Source organism: Dromiciops gliroides, chromosome 2 (genome assembly GCF_019393635.1).
Source record: "Dromiciops gliroides isolate mDroGli1 chromosome 2, mDroGli1.pri, whole genome shotgun sequence".
NCBI lineage: Eukaryota > Metazoa > Chordata > Mammalia > Microbiotheria > Microbiotheriidae > Dromiciops > Dromiciops gliroides.
Genome location: NC_057862.1, coordinates 254,218,622 through 254,235,662, shown reverse-complemented (window position 1 = coordinate 254,235,662; position 17,041 = coordinate 254,218,622). Strand labels below are relative to the sequence as shown.

The 17,041-nt window shown below is 38.0% G+C and overlaps 1 protein-coding gene across 1 annotated transcript in view; it reads left to right on the top strand.

Annotated features, from left to right (window-relative positions):
- The first annotated feature begins 4,320 nt into the window (after nucleotides 1-4,320).
- The window catches only part of ESR2 (estrogen receptor 2), a 64,579-nt gene continuing 51,858 nt past the window's right edge, over nucleotides 4,321-17,041 (top strand). Inside the window, exons 1-2 of the mRNA XM_043988145.1 lie at nucleotides 4,321-4,754; nucleotides 14,345-14,520. Of these exons, the coding sequence (XP_043844080.1) occupies nucleotides 4,321-4,754; nucleotides 14,345-14,520 (610 nt within the window). The remainder of the gene's footprint in view (nucleotides 4,755-14,344; nucleotides 14,521-17,041) is intronic.

Genomic DNA, 17,041 nt, shown 5'->3' with positions numbered 1-17,041 from the left:
GGTCATTGCTTTGATCAGAGTTTTTAGGTTTTTCAAAGTTGTTTTTCCTTACAGTGTTCTTCTCCTTGTATAAACTGTTCTCATTCTGGTCACTTCATTCTACATTATTCATGGTACCCAGGATTCTCGACAATAATTTCTTTCATTAATTCTTATGAGGCCACAACATTCCGTAATGTTCATATACTTGCAGTTGTTCTCTCCTTTTAGGTTAGATATTGAGGCATCTCTAGATCTACAATAATTACAGTGATTGATGCTTTTTTGGTTTCCTTATTTCTCATTTTAGTGCCTGAATTGGGGCTTTATATGCTAGGGTCAGGGTCAGTTACTGCCCCTTACTGTACTTTTGGTTGTCCTATTTGGTCTTACCCTTAGTGACCTAAAGTCCTGTGCTGACCTCCACTTCTGGGATTTAGGCCCCTCTGAATTATTTAGATTCAGACTTCAGGATCTTCTGGGTATTCTATGATATCTTAGAACAAAGGGTCAGGAGCCCTGTAGCCTTGGGGTGTACTGGTCTGGGTGCTGCTATAGGCTCATACAGATTGCTGCTGCTCCCACTCAGTGCCTTCAAACTCATCCCTGCTGGGGTTTCCAACTACATTAGAGATTTCTCAAGGAAGCCCTTTTCTCTGGCTGCCTCTAAAGCCAGAGCTCTACATGTGTCTCTGGCTGAGCTCAGGTTCTTGTTTATGTGGGTTCTAGCTTAGCTTACAGCCTCTTTTCCTACTGAATATAAACCTTTTTGGTTCTGGGAGGGAAGAAGTCACTAACTGTAGTTTCTCCTCCATAAGATTGCTTGATCATTATTTGGATCCTTAAATAAACTCTCATTAACCTGTTTTTCCCTCCAGGTCATTTGTTTTTTATCATTGATACCTTACATTTTCTTCTCCTCTCTTCAAATTAATTTTTTTTGGCAGGGAAATCAGGGTTAAGTGACTTGCCCAGGGTCACACAGCTAGTAAGTGTCAAGTAGTGTCTGAGGTCAGATTTGAACTCAGGTCCTCCTGAATCCAGGGCCAGTACTTTATCCACTGCGTCACCTAGCTGCCCCTCTCTTCAATCTTTTGACTTTGTCCTAATATTTCTGATTGTCTCCAGCTGATTCACATCATTTTTCCATCAGCAACCACTTCCTCCTTGCTGATGAGAATCATATCCAGAGTAGTGGTTCCTCTCTCTCTTTGCTTCCTCTACCTTTGGAAGGCTGAGATTATCATTGTGTCAAGCCAAACCATTTATTAGTTGTAATACTTCTTTTCTATCTCTAGAGAGAGCTCCAACAGATTATTGGGTCATTGAAATTCCCATTACTACTACATCATGCCTCCATGATAGACTTGAGAATCTATTTCCCTAATTCATTTATTTTCTTTATGTCTGATTGCTATAGAGTATATACCAGCTGTCTATAGAGCATGCATCCTGAGTACCTTACTGTATGGCAGTGAAACATGAACTACATATACTAGACAAGAGAAGAAGCTTAACAGCTTCCACATGCACTACCTTAGGCGTATCCTTGGCATATCTTGGTCAGATAGGATCACCAACACAGAAGTGCTCCAACTTGCAACTTCCGAGCATCTACATGCTACTGAAACAAAGATGGCTGTGCTGGCTCAGTCATGTGCACCACATGCAAGATGGGCGCATTCCTAAAGACTTACTCTATGGCGAGTTAGTCTCAGACCAAAGACCTGCTGGACGCCCCCAGCTTTGCTACAGAGATGTCTGCAAGCTAGACTTGAGGGCTCTGGGAATAGACATCAGCAGCTGGGAGGAGATGACCAAGGACCGCGCCCGATGGAGTTCAGTACTCAGGAGCAGCTTGCGAGCAGCTGAGATGAGCCTTCAAGCTCGGGAGGAAGAAAAACAAATGAGACACAGGAACTGATGGGCAACAAAGAGTGCAGTTTTCCGATGTCCTCGTTGTGGCAGGAGCTGTGGCTCCCATATTGGACTGCACAGCCACACTGTGGCCTGTGGCTCTTAGAGGTGCTGATCCATGGTCCTCTGCGACTGGTGGAAGCCTACTACTATACACCAGTAACAAGACTGCTTCTCTTTCTGCCAATACTGATCTACCAATTGCTCTCTACTAAAGAAATCCTTCTGTTTCCTAGATTTCCTTACATGAGTATGTCTCCCTTTTAACTTCTCTTCTAGGGGAAGCATATGTAGGGTAGTTGGCTATGACCAAGAAACAACTGTTATGTATTCTATTCAGGTCACTGCAAAATCCCCTTAATTCTCTATACTTTCCAGAAATTACTTCTTTGTCATTCTTGCTAATGTTTCTTGTGTTTAGCTCTCCTGGAGGACCGTTATGAAACTGCCTAAGGGTTTTGAGTGAGTAAGTAATAGATATATCTAGATGTATATATAAATATATGTTTATATGTGTATATATACATACATAGACACATATGGAAGAATTTTTCAGTAGCAATGTGAAAGAATGAAGTGAATGCAGGCAAATCATTTAGATTCTAGAAATATATTTTGGAGGTAAAGTCAATAGGACTTGCAAATGATTTGATGTGGATAGAGAAGGATGAGTTCAAGATGAATTTGAGATTCTTGGCTTAGGTGACTTGGAAAATGGTAGTATGATCAGAAGAAATATAAAATTTAGGAAGTGGTGTAGGGTTTTTATTTGCTTTTGTTTTTAAATGTGGAATTAAGTTATGGGCATGTTGAATTTGTGACATTGCCAAAATATAATGATGGAAATGGCTAGCAAGTAATTGAAAATTCAGAATTAGAATTCTGAAGTGATATTGTGGATGGTGTTAATAGATCTGAGAGTCATCTGCATAAGAAAAAATAGTAATACAAGTAGTAGAAGCAATACTTAATAATAGTCATGGGAGTAGAAGAGATCACTGAGGAAGAGAATGGCTAGAGAGAATAGGACAGACCCTCCACTTCAGGATGTGATGAGAGAAGAATTAGGAAAGAGCATTATCATGAAGTTGGGGTAACAAGGTGGAAGGTGACATCAATAATGAACATCACAGAAAATTTGAAGAGGGTGAGGACTGAGAAAAGGCCAGTGGCCTTGCAGATAATGAGTGAGAGTGTTGGAGAGAGTTATTTCTGGGTAGTTAAAGCAAAGAGAGTTAGATTGCAGGGTTTTGAGGAGTGAGTAGGTGGTGAAGGAAGCAGCAAGAATAGACTTCTTTCTGGGTGTTTGGCAGTATATGGAGTGAGAGATACATGACAATAGTGGAGTGTGGGAAAATATATTGTTTTTAAAACCTTATTATTATATTGTTTGAACTTAGCTTTGTATAGCTAGAAAACCATCTAATTCAAAAGTTTATTGTAGGGGCAGCTAGGTGGCACAGTGGATAGAGCACTGGCCCTGGAGTCAGGAGTACCTGAGTTCAAATTCGGCCTCAGACACTTAACACTTACTAGCTGTGTGACCCTGGGCAAGTCACTTAACCCCAATTGCCTCACCAAAAAAAAAAAAAAAAAGTTTATTGTAGAGGTCAGGCTGACCTCAGAGATGCTCCAGGGAAGTCCAATGCCTATAAGGGATGCTTAGATCCCATCCATTGTTTTAGATCACTAGGGTCTTGTTTTGGGTGCACCCAAACCTTGTGTTTGGGGTTCCCCAAATTAGCTTGAATATTTATACTTGCTGGTGTGTGTGTGTGTGTGTGTGTGTGTGTGTGTGTGTGTGTGTGTGTGTGTGTAAAATTGTCCTTCTTTGGAAATTACCTACTGTCTATGAGTAACCAATCAGGCAAATGTCATTAATACCCTTGTCTGAACATCTTTTTCTGGTTTTCTCCTTTGCCAGATCACCTGATAAAAATCTTTCTAAAACTATTTCAGATTTGGGGGTTTGTGATGAATAGGAGTAACATAGTAAAGAGAGAGAGGGAGAGGGAGAGGGAGAGGGAGACAGAGACGGAGAATAGAATAGGGATGGAGTTGGGAGCTTACCTCCTTCAGGAAGATGGTAAGATCTTATTTTTCAGAAAGTGTTTTTTATATCTTCATATTCTCAGGGTCTAGTGTATACAGTGGATGTTCATGTTTGCTGGCTAGTAACACTCATTGTCATTTGAAACCTATTTCCTCTGATTCTGTTTCTATAATTAAAATGGTAAGTGGTCAGCCTTGTCTTCAGATTATATTATTCCCATTATTTTAATGTTTCATCAAAGGTCTTATTTCTCATCTCCTTAGCAATTATGCCAAAATTAGAAATATAGCTCTAATGTATCCTGCTGTATTTGTTTTTCTAGCTGAAATACCTGCTGATAAGTGTTTGAGTAAGAGACATTTGGCATCATAATGTCTCTTTGTGCATCTTCTCACAAGGAGTTTTCTCAGCTGCTCCCCATTCAAGATATTGGATGTAACAAAGCCGAGATCAAAAGCTCACCATCTGGCCTTAGTTCTCCTGCTCCCTACAACTGCAGCCAAGCTGTTCTGCCCTTGGAACACAGCCCCCTTTATATCCCTTCATCTTACGTGGAAGGCCGCCATGAGTATTCAGCGATGGCCTTCTACAGTCCCACTGTGATGAACTACAGCATTCCTGGCAATGCCAATGACTCAGAAGGTGGAGCCGTCAGACAGACAACCAGCCCCAGCATATTGTGGCCAACCCCCGGACACCTCTCTCCTTTAACACTGCACTGCCAGTCATCACTCTTGTATGCAGAACCCCAAAAAGGCCCCTGGTGTGAAGCTAGATCAGTGGAACATATGTTGCCTGTCAATAGGTAAGTGTATTCTTGCTTCTGACTCACAGTCCTCGCTATTACTTTATAATAATAGGGTGTTTTAGTTAAATATAAGGCATTTAACATATTTGTAAAATTTCAGTGGTATAGGCAGTGATCTTTCTCTTTTCTGCCTGTGTAAGTTCTATGCATCTTTCCAGTACTAGTTCTCCTGTTGCTTCTATTAAATCTTATTGATTTTCCTTTTCTTTAAACTATCAAAATGTTTGCAGTTTGTACTATGCTATTTAGCACTCAATTATGGATTGTTTACTATGCACTGCTGTTTCGTGTGGTATCCTTGTCTTTCCAACTGGACTGTAAGTTTTTTAAAAGGGCAAGAGCATAGCTTATTCTTCTTATTGCATACCCCTAACAGAGTATTGAGCACATAGTAGGCAGCCAATAAATACTCTTTTGGCTGATTTCAATAGTTCATGTATGCTGTTTGAAATACATTACTATTGTTACAGACACCAGTTTTGGATAAGCATATATTTATCAAGATTATACTGATAAAGGATTGACCACGTGTCCCCCTAATTTCTCATGGTATCAGGCCATGAGGTAGATAAAGCAGGGAGAGAGCTTCAGCATGCCAGTTAGTGTAAGCAGGAGAAAAGGCCCAAAAGACCCATGCTGGAGACAGCATGTGGTCTCCAGAATACCCCAAGAGGGACTGAGACCTTGTGGTCTCAAAGAGCCAAAGGAAATTTAGAAAATTCCCCAGAAGCCCTCACCTGGAGTTTCCCAAGGCTTTTTATCCTCTTTTGATAAAGGCAGATCATTATACATTGATCAAAGCTAAGTGGGTCATTATACCTGGAACAAATCTAATTAGTTAGCATCATTCGTCAACTTTATTGGTTGCTTTGAAGGTGGTCTACATTAAAATGAACTCTACTAGGACATTAGGGAAAAGGATGCAAAAGACCCTTCATTCAAGTTGCTCAAGCAAAGTCCATTATCCAAGTGTGGTTTAATCCCATCAGTCCTTCACCCATTTAGACAAAAGAATCTATCTCCATTCTTTTTGTTCCCTTGGGTTTGTCCCAGATGAGATTTGAGATTTGAGAAAGTTTCTCAAGGAAAACTGGACTTCCGATTGTGGGGGTGGGTGGGGAGAAAGGACTGAGAAAGTGATCTCTGGGTTCCCCAAGAAATCGATTATTAAAAATTATTTTCTCACACATGTTAACTTACTAGAATGTGAACTCTCACTAAAATGGTATACACACATATATGCATATACATGCACACATACATATACATGCAAACACACATACACACATACATTATAGTGTTCCCAAGTCTTAGTGCCAAAACATTGGGACATCTTTTATAGATTATATATAATAACTATTATATATAGTTGTATACATTATGCATAGCTATGATATAAAATGCACACATACATAACTGTATATATTGTGTGTATTTTATATCATATATATGTATATGCATGTGCATATATATATATACATACACACACACACACACACACACACACACACACACACACACATATATATATGACCACAGGCTAGTCTTTTCACATAATTTGGTAATCTTCACTTTTTAAATATGCATTGACTCTTCAGGGCTTTAATTCCTTCATTTGTAAAGTAAGAGTAATAACAGTATTGTATACCATCTTCCAAGTGGTACCAATTTTTGAATGACTTTGGTATTCCCCCCTGGCCCTCCCCTTCCCCCATTCTCCCTACTGGGTTGATTGTTTTTTTCTTTTTTAACATGGTTGTCCTTTGATTATGTTCTCTAAAAAGGATGAACTCTGTAAAATCATACCAGGCTTTTTTTGATCTGAAATATTTTATTAACCATTGGAGTCTCCTGAAAACTGAACAACCTCCATTCCTACAAGCAGAAAACTCTTTCTTCTTTAATTATTATTTTCTAGGCTTTCATATGTAATTCAAAGTTTATCATTTATCAGAAGTGTCAAGCTCACCACCACAGGGCTGATATTGGACCTATAAAGTGTTTTTTTTTTAATGAATAAAAATATAACACTACATTTATTGTTGTTTCAGGTGTATCTGACTCTTTGTGACCCCATTTGGTGTTTTCTTGGCAGAGATATGGGAGCAGTTTGCCATTTTTTTCTTTAGATCATTTTATAGATTCAGAAACTGAAGCAAACAGGGCCCAGGGTCACATAGCTAGTAAGTGTCCGAGGTCAAATTTGAACTCAGGTCGTCCTGAATCCAGGCCCAACACTCTATCCACTGTACAACTTAGCTTCCACAATACAATATAGATAATGTTAATCTGTGGTTTTTTAAGTCAACATGCGGCTCAAAGAGGTTTGTTTCTTTTGAGTTTGAAGCCACTGAATTTTAGACCTTTGGCTGGTTGTCAGTCTTTTGTGGCAAATTTTTCACATGAGTTCTTCACCAAATTCAGCTTGTAATTGCATGACTGTGGTTAGTCTTATGGATCTCACTGGTACCAGATTCTTGGAGATGGATAGCATTGTCATCCTTTTAGCATTGCATTACAAGGTAAAACCTGGAAATGAGAACTAGGCAAGGACCTAGTGAGTAGAGGAGAGTGGCTCATATGATCTGTATGAGCACACAGATACTGCCACCAAAAGTATATGTGAATTCCTGCAATTCTGGTTTCTCTGATCTCTGAAATGCCCTTGAGAGTCCTGCCCTTCTGTCTTCAGTTTGAGAAACATTGATTTTGAAGTAGTTATGTTTAGCTAATCATTCTTCCCCCCAAACATTCACTCCTGTTGAAGCCTTACTAAAAGATAGTGCTATGAGTAATGATTTTATTTTATCACTTAAACTCACTAATTGAAAGCTATGCATCACTGGTATGTCTGTATTAATTGGTTCAGGCCAATTATCTATTTAATGTTTCAGTATTTTGGAATTTTATTTCCATTGCAAGTGACAGTGATATATGAATTCCATTCTTAATTCTTGTGGGAAAGGTAGGGGAAAATTAGGCTTTATTTTTCTTTTCTGAGTTTTTTTTTTTTAACATAGGCCTCATGGTAAAGTACAGTAAATTTGGCATACAGATCTGGGGTCAAGTCCTTTTTTCATATTTAACAGCTGTGTCACCTGGGTTGCTCTCTGTTATAGATTGGTGGTTCCAACACAGGGAATACACTGTGCATAGTGTCGTTGTTGTTGTTTGTCCTTCTTTCTCAAAGAGGACTGTGACATCCAGGTGATGTCATGACTTGCAGTTAATTGGATTCAAGTGAGAGACGGCTGTGCAAGGTCACCAGTCCCATTGTCTCCTCCAGAGTCATCTGGGTCCAGTGGCAAGATATATAACAGGATGAGTGGAGGGGGCCCTGATATATATTTTTTAAGGCATTTGGGGTTAGGTGACTTGCCCAGGGTCACACAGCTAGTAAGTGTCAAGTGTCTGAGGCCAGATTTGAACTCGGGTCCTCCTGAATCCAGGGCCAGTACTTTATCTACTGTGCCACCTAACTGTCCTCACTCTATCCACTCTGTCCTGTATATAGTGTAAAGTAAAATGAAAGCATAAGCAATTAGTTGGAGGCAGCATAGTGGTATTCTCTATCGAGAAGGACCTAGATTCAAATTCTAGGTCTGCTACAAGGCGTAAGTGACATGGTACTTCCCTTTGAGTCAGTTTCTTTGTTTGTAAAATAAAGGGTTTTTTATAGATGGTTTGTGAGGTTCCTTTCAGCTATGTCTATGAACTTGATCAATGCCAATAGTTAATTCAATTAGTTTAGATTCTAGAGTGATTTGAATTGTTTTTTAGTCTAAATGATCTTATTTGGCTATTTACATTGTGCTGAAATTTTATTTCATCATAATTGTGTAGTTTTACATAGGCAAAACAAACCGCATGAGGCAAATGTCTTTGTGTCTGTAAATTTCAATCAAAGCTACTACTTGAGAGGTAAAGTGCTTTGTTTGCATCTCTGATCTAAAAAGATAGATCACTGTAGGTAACAAGTGTCAGCCCACAGCTGCAACCTTAGAACTGTGTAGACACAACCTAAATGATGGATTGACTTTCTCACATTTAAACCTTCAGATTTTATTTGTTTTAAAAATCTTCCCAAGGAAAAGCTGTTAAATAAAACAGACTCACAATATTTTAGTCTTAATTCAAATTAACAATCTGGACCCAAGCTGGAGTCTCTGTTATGATTATTGCTTTCAGAGAGCAAGGATTAAATTCAAGTAATTTTTCTCTTGATCAAGATATCTGGGTTTGCAAGAGAACTATTTCCCTCTCAGCTTGGGTTCCTTGGCTTCTGCTTGTAAAGAAATTGTAACTTGGTATTTGTGAACCTTTATTTCCATGGCAACAATGATAGTAAAAGTATGACTTCAATGAAATATTAGGCATGAAGACAGAGAGGGAAATGTTTTGGTTTTTTAATTTTAATTTTTACCATAAACCTCTGCACTAAAATAATAATGTAATCTTGTGAAAACAGATGAAGATCTGGTTGTTTAGTTGTTAGAGATAAGCTTTGAAAATTTCCTAAAGTTTTTTTTTTTTTTTTTAGATAGGCAATTGGGGTTAAGTGACTTGCCCAGGGTCACACAGCTAATAAGTGTTAAGTGTCTGAGGCTGGATTTGAACTCAGGTACTCCTGACTCCAGGGCCGGTGCTCTATCCACTGCGCCACCTAGCTGCCCCAAGTTTTAATAATTCTATGACATCCAAGTATAGGGGAATTTAATATATTCCATCTTTGTTACAGTTTTGTTATTGATTATGGTTATCCTATTATGTAGAAATGACATTCCTATATCTTTGTCTAACCAAGTTCAATATAGTTTGAATCCGTTTTTTAAAACAAAGGCCTCCAAATGACAAAAGATAAAATAGATAATTTTGTTTATTTTATGGGCACTAAGAGCTTGTGTTTCTTCATTTGAGTAGGATAGCTGGGTGACTCAGTGGAATACTCAGGAAGATTAATCTTCTTGAGTTCAAATCTGGCCTCAGACACTAACTGTGACCATAGGCAAGCTACTCAATCCTGTTTATCTCAGTTTCTTCATCTGTAAAATGAGATGGAGGGGCAGCTAGATGGCGCAGTGGATAGAACACCGGCCCTGGAGTCAGGAGTACCTGAGTTCAAATCCAGCCTCAGACATTTTTTTTTTTCAGGGCAATGGGGGTTAAGTGACTTGCCCAGGGTCACACAGCTAGTAAGTGTCAAGTGTCTGAGGCCGGATTTGAACTCAGGTACTTCTGAATCCAGGGCCGGTGCTTTATCCACTGTGCCACCTAGCCGCCCCCTGGCCTCAGACATTTAACACTTACTAGCTGTGTGACCCTAGGCAAGTCACTTAACCCCAATTGCCTCACAAAAAAAAAAAATGAGATGGAGAAGGAAATGGCAAACCATTTCAGTATCTTTGCCATGAAAACCCCAAATGGGGTCACCAAGAGTCAGGCATGACCAAAAAAATGACTGAACAACAACTTTTGAGAAATACTTGTTCATATCTTTTGACCACTTCATGCTAGTGTAGTTTGTATAGCACTTCTTATGGTATATTTCTGAAATTTAAATTCACAGGTTATATTCCCAATATGCATCTGCTACTTTAGGTTCTAGTAGTTCTGTGGTACTCCTAAACTGATAGCACATGAACACCCATCAGTATGCTTCTCATTAACAGCCAATAGAGACAATTAGCTTATAGTGAAACAATTCTTTTGAGGCATGTGAAGGACAGGAGCTACAAAATATTCTCCCCATAAACCTGTGACACATTCTCCTATAAACACCAATAGAAATATCTATGACCTAAGGAGGTCAAAGGGTCCCATATCCCTAAAATATTCAGAGCAGACTTTTTAAGATGACAAAGAACTGGAAACAAATTAGGTGCCTATTGATCGAGGAATGGGTAAACAAATTATGGTATGTGAATGTGAAGGAATTTTGCTATGCCATAAGAAAAGATGAATGTGAAGAATCCAAAGAAGGTCAGAAAGACATAGATGAACTGATCTAGAAGGAGGTAAGGAGAAGCAGGAAAACAATATATACATTGGCTACCATTTTTTTTTACAATATAAAGATATTGATTAAAATAAAACCAAGGAAGAAAAATTAGAGAGATGTCTAATTTACCTGATGAGCAAAGATACAAAAATCACAAAATCGGAAGTAATTCGTGAATGTAGTCTTGCTTTCCTCCCTTAGGCTCCTGGAGATGATTTGCGTTGGCTGGGTCTATCCCAAAAAGCCAAAGGCAGGTTGGAGCTCTTTGTTTCCTCCTTCCATGCCATTTTAAAGTTGGAATCCCCAGCTCAAGGCAGAGGAACTGGCATTAAGGGTCAGGCTCCTGAGAAAATGAGGGACCATCGTAAAAAGAACGACAACCAAAAGAAATGGAATACTGTCATTATAATGATCAAGCTTGTTCCTGAAGATTAAAAAATGTAATAACTCTCCCTCCACTGGAAAAATAGGTCTGTAGGTGTGGCATAATGTGCATACTACCAATCCTGTGTTGATATATTATTTAGTTGTGCTGATCTGTTGTTTTCCCCTTCTCTTTTAGCTATAATAAAGCTATATCAATCTATATCCTTATAGATATAACTATGCAGATATCTATAGCCATATATAGAGTTATAGACACATATCTGTATATGTATCTATGCATATTTTATATACACACATACACACATATACACATACATACATGTATACATACAAACGAAAATTTGGCTTGCTGGGGAGGGCAGGGGAGAATAAGATATACAGAAATTAAGCTGATGCAAAACCAAAAGTTATCAATAAAAATTATTAAGACAAAATAAAGTGTAAGACTCTCTTGTGTTGGGTACATTCACTTTGTTTTTTTGGTTTTGTTTTTGTTTTGTTTTTTGTGGGGCAATGTGGGTTAAGTGATTTGCCCAGGGTCACACAGCTGGTAAGTGTCAAGTGTCTCAGGCTGGAATTGAACTCGGGTCCTCCTGAATCTAGGACTGGTGTGCCACCTAGCTGTCCCCAGGTACATTCACTTTGAAGCATTTAGGGTAAAACATAGAAGATAAGGTTGTGTCTCTTCAGTTTTAGTAGAGGAAGTACCCACATTAATGAGATCATCAATCCATTGAAGTGTTTTGCTATGGATACCACCATTACATTCCAGAGCCATCCTTTTCAGACTCTTGAAGAGGTGGTACAATTTGGGGGGGAGGGAAATTCTAGCATTTTTGCTATTGTGGGACTTTGAAATTTATCATATTCAAGTACCAGAGATTTAAAAACAGACTTTTCATTCTCCATTTGAGAGTTTTCACATGTATCTTTTTATTAAATACATTTTTGATATCTTTTTTATGTCCTTTGCTGTTACCTAACTATATTCTTCTCATTCTCTCTCAGAGGGCCATCCCTTATAAAGTATCAAGAAAGGGAAACAAAGTCTGCAAAACTAAACAAAATATAAAAAAGCTGATGTCATATGCAGTATGCCATATGCATAGTACCTCATTTGTATAATGAAGCAAGGAGATTTGATTGTATTTTTAATGATTTTTTTTCCTTTTAATATTTACAGACATATCTATTCTATGCTAAAGCTGAAGAAATATTGAAGGGATAATAAGGCTTGGAGTTCAGCCTCAGTGGAATATCCTATACTGAGACTTAGAGAGTCAGATGGGAATCTGTTACCTCTTTACAACTTTTTCATTAAACACCTCTGACTACTTCCTTTCCAAATTATTAAGTGACAGTTAAATTCAAGGCACTGTTCAGGGGATATAATGATAAAGTAGAAACAAAATAAAAAACCAGCCCCTGTCCTTATGGACCTTATATCTTACATACAAAATAAAAATAAGCCAATTTATATGCTATGACTTTATCATTGCAAGTATTGTTATCAGCAGTGTGCTGGTAAATGTTTAACAGCTAACTCTCCAAAAAAAAAAAAAAAAAGAAGAAGCATGCATATTATGCTTTTAAGTTCAAAAGCATTTGTTGTTATCATTTTCTCCATCACTTTATTAAGTTGAGACAGTCAACAAAACAAGCCCTGATTTGTAGCATTTGCACATTTGAGATGTAAATGCTCACACTGAAAATTTAGTTGATTGTCATGAGCCACTTTGAGCTGGTTCCAGCACACTGGTTCCAGACTGTTATTCCCATTTTATAGATGAGCAAACTGAGGTTTAGAGGGATTAAATGCCTTGAATATGTCCAAGGTTCACATGAAGGTAAAGGTCACACAAATAGTCACACAAATAGCTAAACCTAGGAGTTGAACCCACATCATCTGATTGCAAGTCTAGGTCTTTTTCCAGTACAACATGCTGTCTGTAATTGAAATCTGTTTTACCTCTCCAGAGGTTATTGTTATTTTATTTGGTTGGGGTTTTTTTTGTTTTTTTTGTGTGTGAGGCAATTGGGGTTAAGTGACTTGCCCAGGGTCACACAGCTAGTAAGTGTTAAGTGTCTGAGGCCGGATTTGGACTCAGGTCCTCCTGACTCCAGGGCCGGTGCTCTATCCACTGGGCCACCTAACTGCCCCCGGTTATTGTTATTTTAAGCCTTCCCTGCTGTTATGGAATGAAAGGCTTTGTCTCTATTAAAGGAATTCTAGGCATTATAGAGGGCTAATGAGATGTATTGCAAGGTGTGTAAAAGACTCTTTTTGCTCCCCTTGAAATCATTGTAGCAAAATAGCTTCCTACTCCACCTTGGATAAAACCAGCTCTAAAAATGTGTGGAAGATATTCATCTAGTCTTTGTCTATGGCATAGACTACTTTATGAAACAGCACCGTGAAAACTACAATTAAATGGATTATTAGTGCTGTATTTCTTTTTTTTTAAATAATGAACATTTTTAATTTATAGTTTCAAGTTCCACATTTTTCCCTCCTTCCCGCCCTCACCTTCTCCCTCTCTGAGGCGATAAGCAATCAGATATAGGTTATACATGTGCAATTATGTAAACATTACCATATTAGTAATTTTGTATAAGAAAACTTGAATAAAAGAAAAAATGAAAGAAAATGAAAAATGGTATACTTCAGTCTGTGTTCAGTCAATATCAGTTCTCTATTTGGAGGTGGATAGTATGTTTCATCATTAGTCGTTTAGGATTGTCTTGGATCATTGTATTGCTGAGAATAGTCAAGTTATTCATCAAACAATATTGCTATCTCTTTGTACAATGTTCTCTTGGTTCTGCTCACTTCATGATACATCAGTTCATACAAGCCTTTCCAGGCCTTTCTGAAATCATCCTGCTTGTCATTTCTTATACACAATAATATTCCATTACCATCATATACCACATATGCTGTATTTCCACAATATGAATCTGTTGGAATAAAGCCATTGGCTTTTGACTGCTCCAAAAGTACATCCATGCTATGTGTCCACATGTATCTCAGATTAACCAAAACCTTTGCCATAGTCATTACTGGAAAACAGTGATAATGAACCCCAGAGAAAAAAGAAGAGTCAAGTAAATTGACAATGAAAACTTATGATGTTTGCCTTATTGTCTTTAAGAATAATTTTTTCTTTTGTTTTTTCCTAATGAATATTTTCTTTGCCACTAGAGAGACAATGAAAAGAAAAGTTAATGGGAATAATTGTAACAGTCCCATCATCAATAGTCCGGGCTCAAAGAGGGATGCCCACTTCTGTGCTGTCTGCAGTGATTATGCTTCTGGTTACCACTATGGTGTGTGGTCATGTGAAGGATGTAAGGCATTCTTTAAAAGGAGCATTCAAGGTAGGAAGGCGTCATTAGCTATATTTTCTGTTGTTTTAATTTTGTTTTTTTCCCCGGAGTTTGTTACAAATATTTTTGCAGAGGTGTTTTTACAAAACCTTTCAACTAAGTCTTTATGGCACAGAAATGAAAGAGATGGAATTTACTAGGTGTCCTCTCAAACTGGCCAAAGTTGATATATGTTATCTAAAGAGACCTCTTTAATGGGAAAGATGAAAAATTTTTCCAATTTCCATTGTCATAACTGAGATATGATGTTGATAGAAGTTATTTTTCTTCACAAAAAATCTAAATATAATTCACAAAAAAGAAAGATTTATCTTGAGTTTCAGCCAAACTCAATTAGGCTCATTTTCTATGGGAGGCCTGATTTAAGGGAGGAAAGAAACAAGAATTATTAAGTGTTATGTGCCAGGTAAGTGTGCTAAACACTGGGTATACAAATACAAACCTATAAAAAGATAGTTCCTGCCCTCAGGGAACTTACATTCTAAAGTGGGAAAATGGCAAGTAAAAGGGACTTGAGAAGGGGAAGTCAGTGGAGAAGAAGGGAAGACTTTAACTGGCACAAAGGCCAGTTAAAGGCCAGTTAGGAAAGTATCAGGAACACACAACACCTGGAATAGAGCCAGGGGGGCAAGGTAGGCCAACTTGACTCCTTCACAAAATGGAAGCTCATGGAGGAGTGAGGTAAGCTTTGAGGATGGATATTCCATGGTGAGCAGGTCACAGAGGACATTCCAGAGTGAAGAGGCCCCAGACACTGAGTGACGTTCCAGGATGAAACAACAGAGGCATGATTTTGAAGAATGGAACATCAGGAATGAGGCCAGGAGGACCTGATAACATGGCATGAATCTCCTTGAGACATTGTTAAAAAGAATAATTAACAAAGATTAGATCTTAATGGAATAGTGGAGACGAAGTCAGTCTTTCCAGCAAATAGGGTAGCATTCTATCTTTTTTTTTTTTTTTTTTGCAGGGCAATGGGGGTTAAGTGACTTGCCCAGGGTCACACAGCTAGTGTTAAGTGTCTGAGATCGGATTTGAACTCAGGTCCTCCTGAATCCAGGGCCAGTGCTTTATCCACTGTGCCACCTAGCCGCCCCCCCCCACTATTCTATCTTTTAAAAGGAAAATATTTAGCCATGAAACATTTTTAGAATTGTGCTAGACATTTTTTTGTCTCACTTTAGAGGTTACCCTTTATTATTTCTTACTTTACTATCTTTGTTGTTTACTTCCATATCATCTTTTTTTTTCTTTGTGGGGCAATGAGGGTTAAGTGACTTGCCCAGGGTCACACAGCTAGTATGTGTCAGGTGTCTGAGGCCAGATTTGAACTTGGGTCCTCCTGAATCCAGGGTCAGTGTTTTATCTACTGTGCCACCCAGCTGCCCCCAACTTCCATCTCATCTTTTTTTGTTTTTGTTTTTTTTGTGGGGCAATGGGGGGGTTAAGTGACTTGCCCAGGGTCACACAGCTAGTGTCAAATGTCTGAGGCCGGATTTGAACTCAAGTACTCCTGACTCCAGGGCTGGTGCTCTATCTACTGCGCCACCTAACTGCCCCACTTCCATCTCATCTTAATGCTTATTTGAGACCATTTTTTCTTTTCCTCTATCATTTTAAAATTACATATAATTAATTATATGTAAATTATAATTAATATATTTAAATAATATAATTATTGGTATAAATGATGTATAGTTGTTTTAAAGCTTACTAAAATAATCTCATATCATCTCTCTATTCCTTTTTCTCCCTTACTCTGAGAGATACCTTACATTTATATAGGGTGTCCCAAAAATTGTAGTGCTGTTTTAAATAACTTAAGACTGCATTAAGGTTTTTGGCAAATAGTTGTGAACCCTTTTATTTAAGTTCTCAGTCCTATAAGGTAGGTAACAGTAGTATTTCTCCATAGTACAGATTAGGAAACTGACCCTTTTCAAGGTAAATTGCTCAAGGTCACACAGCTAGTAAATGAAGCTCAGACTAGAATTCAGGTCTTTTGATCTAGTCTAGTATTCTTTCCATTATATTATAAAGGTTTTTTTTTTTTTAATGTGTTCCTTCAATGAAGGAACAGTTGTGAAGTAGATAGTTTTTCTTCAGTCTCTTTTCATCTCATGGTTGGCCCTTTTCTCACTCCAGCATCCCACCTAGGCTAGCCTCTACCTAGCAATTTCTATTAGCCAACAATTACCTTCCATATTTTCCCTGAAAATTTTTAATTTCTCAGTGCTTCTTTCTTAACTAGCTGTCAAGGAACAAATGAATCTGAAACAAATTCCTGCTCTAAAGGTATAAATGATTGGTGATAAGCTGTCAAATCTGTATTTTTAAAGAGAATACATTTTGCCCAAGAAAATAAAACATTAATGAAATGTCAGCTGCAAAGAGAAAGTATTCCTGATCTTCAGTTCTTCTTCATATTCATCATCATATGATGTAGGTGACCAGATCTAGCCTGCCTATGCATTAAGCTATCTTTATCTCCTTTTCATTCTCCTTCATC